This window comes from Sinocyclocheilus rhinocerous, unplaced genomic scaffold, assembly GCF_001515625.1.
Source record: "Sinocyclocheilus rhinocerous isolate Xijiao unplaced genomic scaffold, SAMN03320098_v1.1 scaffold688, whole genome shotgun sequence".
Classification (NCBI taxonomy): Eukaryota; Metazoa; Chordata; class Actinopteri; order Cypriniformes; family Cyprinidae; genus Sinocyclocheilus; species Sinocyclocheilus rhinocerous.
The window spans coordinates 1,896,189-1,897,538 of NW_015651641.1; the positions used below are offsets into that span (position 1 = coordinate 1,896,189).

General features: G+C 37.0%; 1 protein-coding gene across 4 annotated transcripts in view; it reads left to right on the forward strand.

Annotated features, from left to right (window-relative positions):
* Positions 1 to 1,350, forward strand: part of LOC107713355 (V-type proton ATPase 116 kDa subunit a-like) — a 22,642-nt gene that overhangs the window by 19,631 nt on the left and 1,661 nt on the right. For all 4 annotated transcript variants that reach the window (XM_016518835.1, XM_016518837.1, XM_016518838.1 and 1 more), the window contains 3 exons: positions 460 to 558; positions 653 to 770; positions 872 to 1,043. In XM_016518835.1, coding sequence (XP_016374321.1) covers positions 460 to 558; positions 653 to 770; positions 872 to 1,043 — 389 coding nt within the window. The remainder of the gene's footprint in view (positions 1 to 459; positions 559 to 652; positions 771 to 871; positions 1,044 to 1,350) is intronic.

The window sequence follows — 1,350 nt, forward strand, 5'->3', positions numbered from 1 at the left end:
AATCATCATAATAGTGTTTGTAAAAATCTGCCCTTAAATTAATGCTGATTAAAATGTTTAATTCAATTAAACTAATTAAAATGTAAAATGCTGTTTTACAGTAATGAAATTCCGAATATAGTATAAAAAGAATTCTCTATATATAAAACATTCAGATGCGTTACGGTAATGAGAAATTGAGAGAAACTGTTTAATTTGTCATAAAAATATAGAAAATCACAATACAAAAAAAATCTTAATTATAAAATAGGCATTGTTTTCTTTATTCAAAATACTATTTATTGTTTTGTTTTTTTTATGATTTAGAGTGAAGTGTGACCTGCATGTTTTAGTGAGATTGACCCAAATGACAAATGTATGTGCACATGTGTGTAACAAAATGTATATACTGATGTATTGATGTGAGATGGACTGGTTAAAGAGGCGCAAAGATGCTACATCATATTACTTTGTGTGTAGGGCTACGAGAGAGTTCGGCGTGTGAGTGAAGAAGACCTGTCACCGTCTGTAGTCCATGATGAAGAGGAGGGACTAAGCGACTCAGGAGGGCCTCAGGAGGTTAAAGTTGACCGATCTCACATTCAGTCACCATTAAAACACAAAAGACTTATCTTGTATAAATGTCACTAACAGCATGTTTGTTCATTGGCAGTTTGATTTTGGAGACGTCTTCCTGCATCAAGCAATTCACACCATAGAGTACTGTTTGGGCTGTATTTCCAACACGGCCTCCTATTTGCGTCTCTGGGCCCTGAGTCTCGCCCACGCCCGTGAGTGTCTGGCTATACATACAAAAACACATGTCATTACATCATGGCCATATGAATCTGTTTTCTAGACTATTTTTGCATGTATTGTTTGTGTGTCACAGAGCTGTCAGAGGTACTGTGGGCGATGGTGATGCGTCTGGGTCTGAGGATGAGCTCCAGACTGGGCGTGCTTTTCCTTGTGCCTGTGTTCAGTGTCTTTGCTCTGCTCACCATCTCCATTCTCCTGGTCATGGAGGGTCTGTCCGCTTTCCTCCACGCACTGCGTCTTCACTGGTGAGCACATAGTCTCCGATACAGCCAGGTTTAATTATCAGAAATGGGATTTAAATTAAAAAGTCTTCTAGAAGAGACTTAATTTTTTTCCCCCTTTCAGAGTACTTATTTTTTAATATTAAATTGGAAGTAGGGCTGCACGATGAATCATATTTTAATCATGATCACGATTTCGGCTTCGCTCGATTTATTAAAGGGGTCATATGGTGCTATTTTAAAGATCATTATTTTGTGTATTTGGTGTAACAGAATATGTTGACATGCTTTAATGTTCAAAAAACACATTCTTTTTCAAATACTGTACATT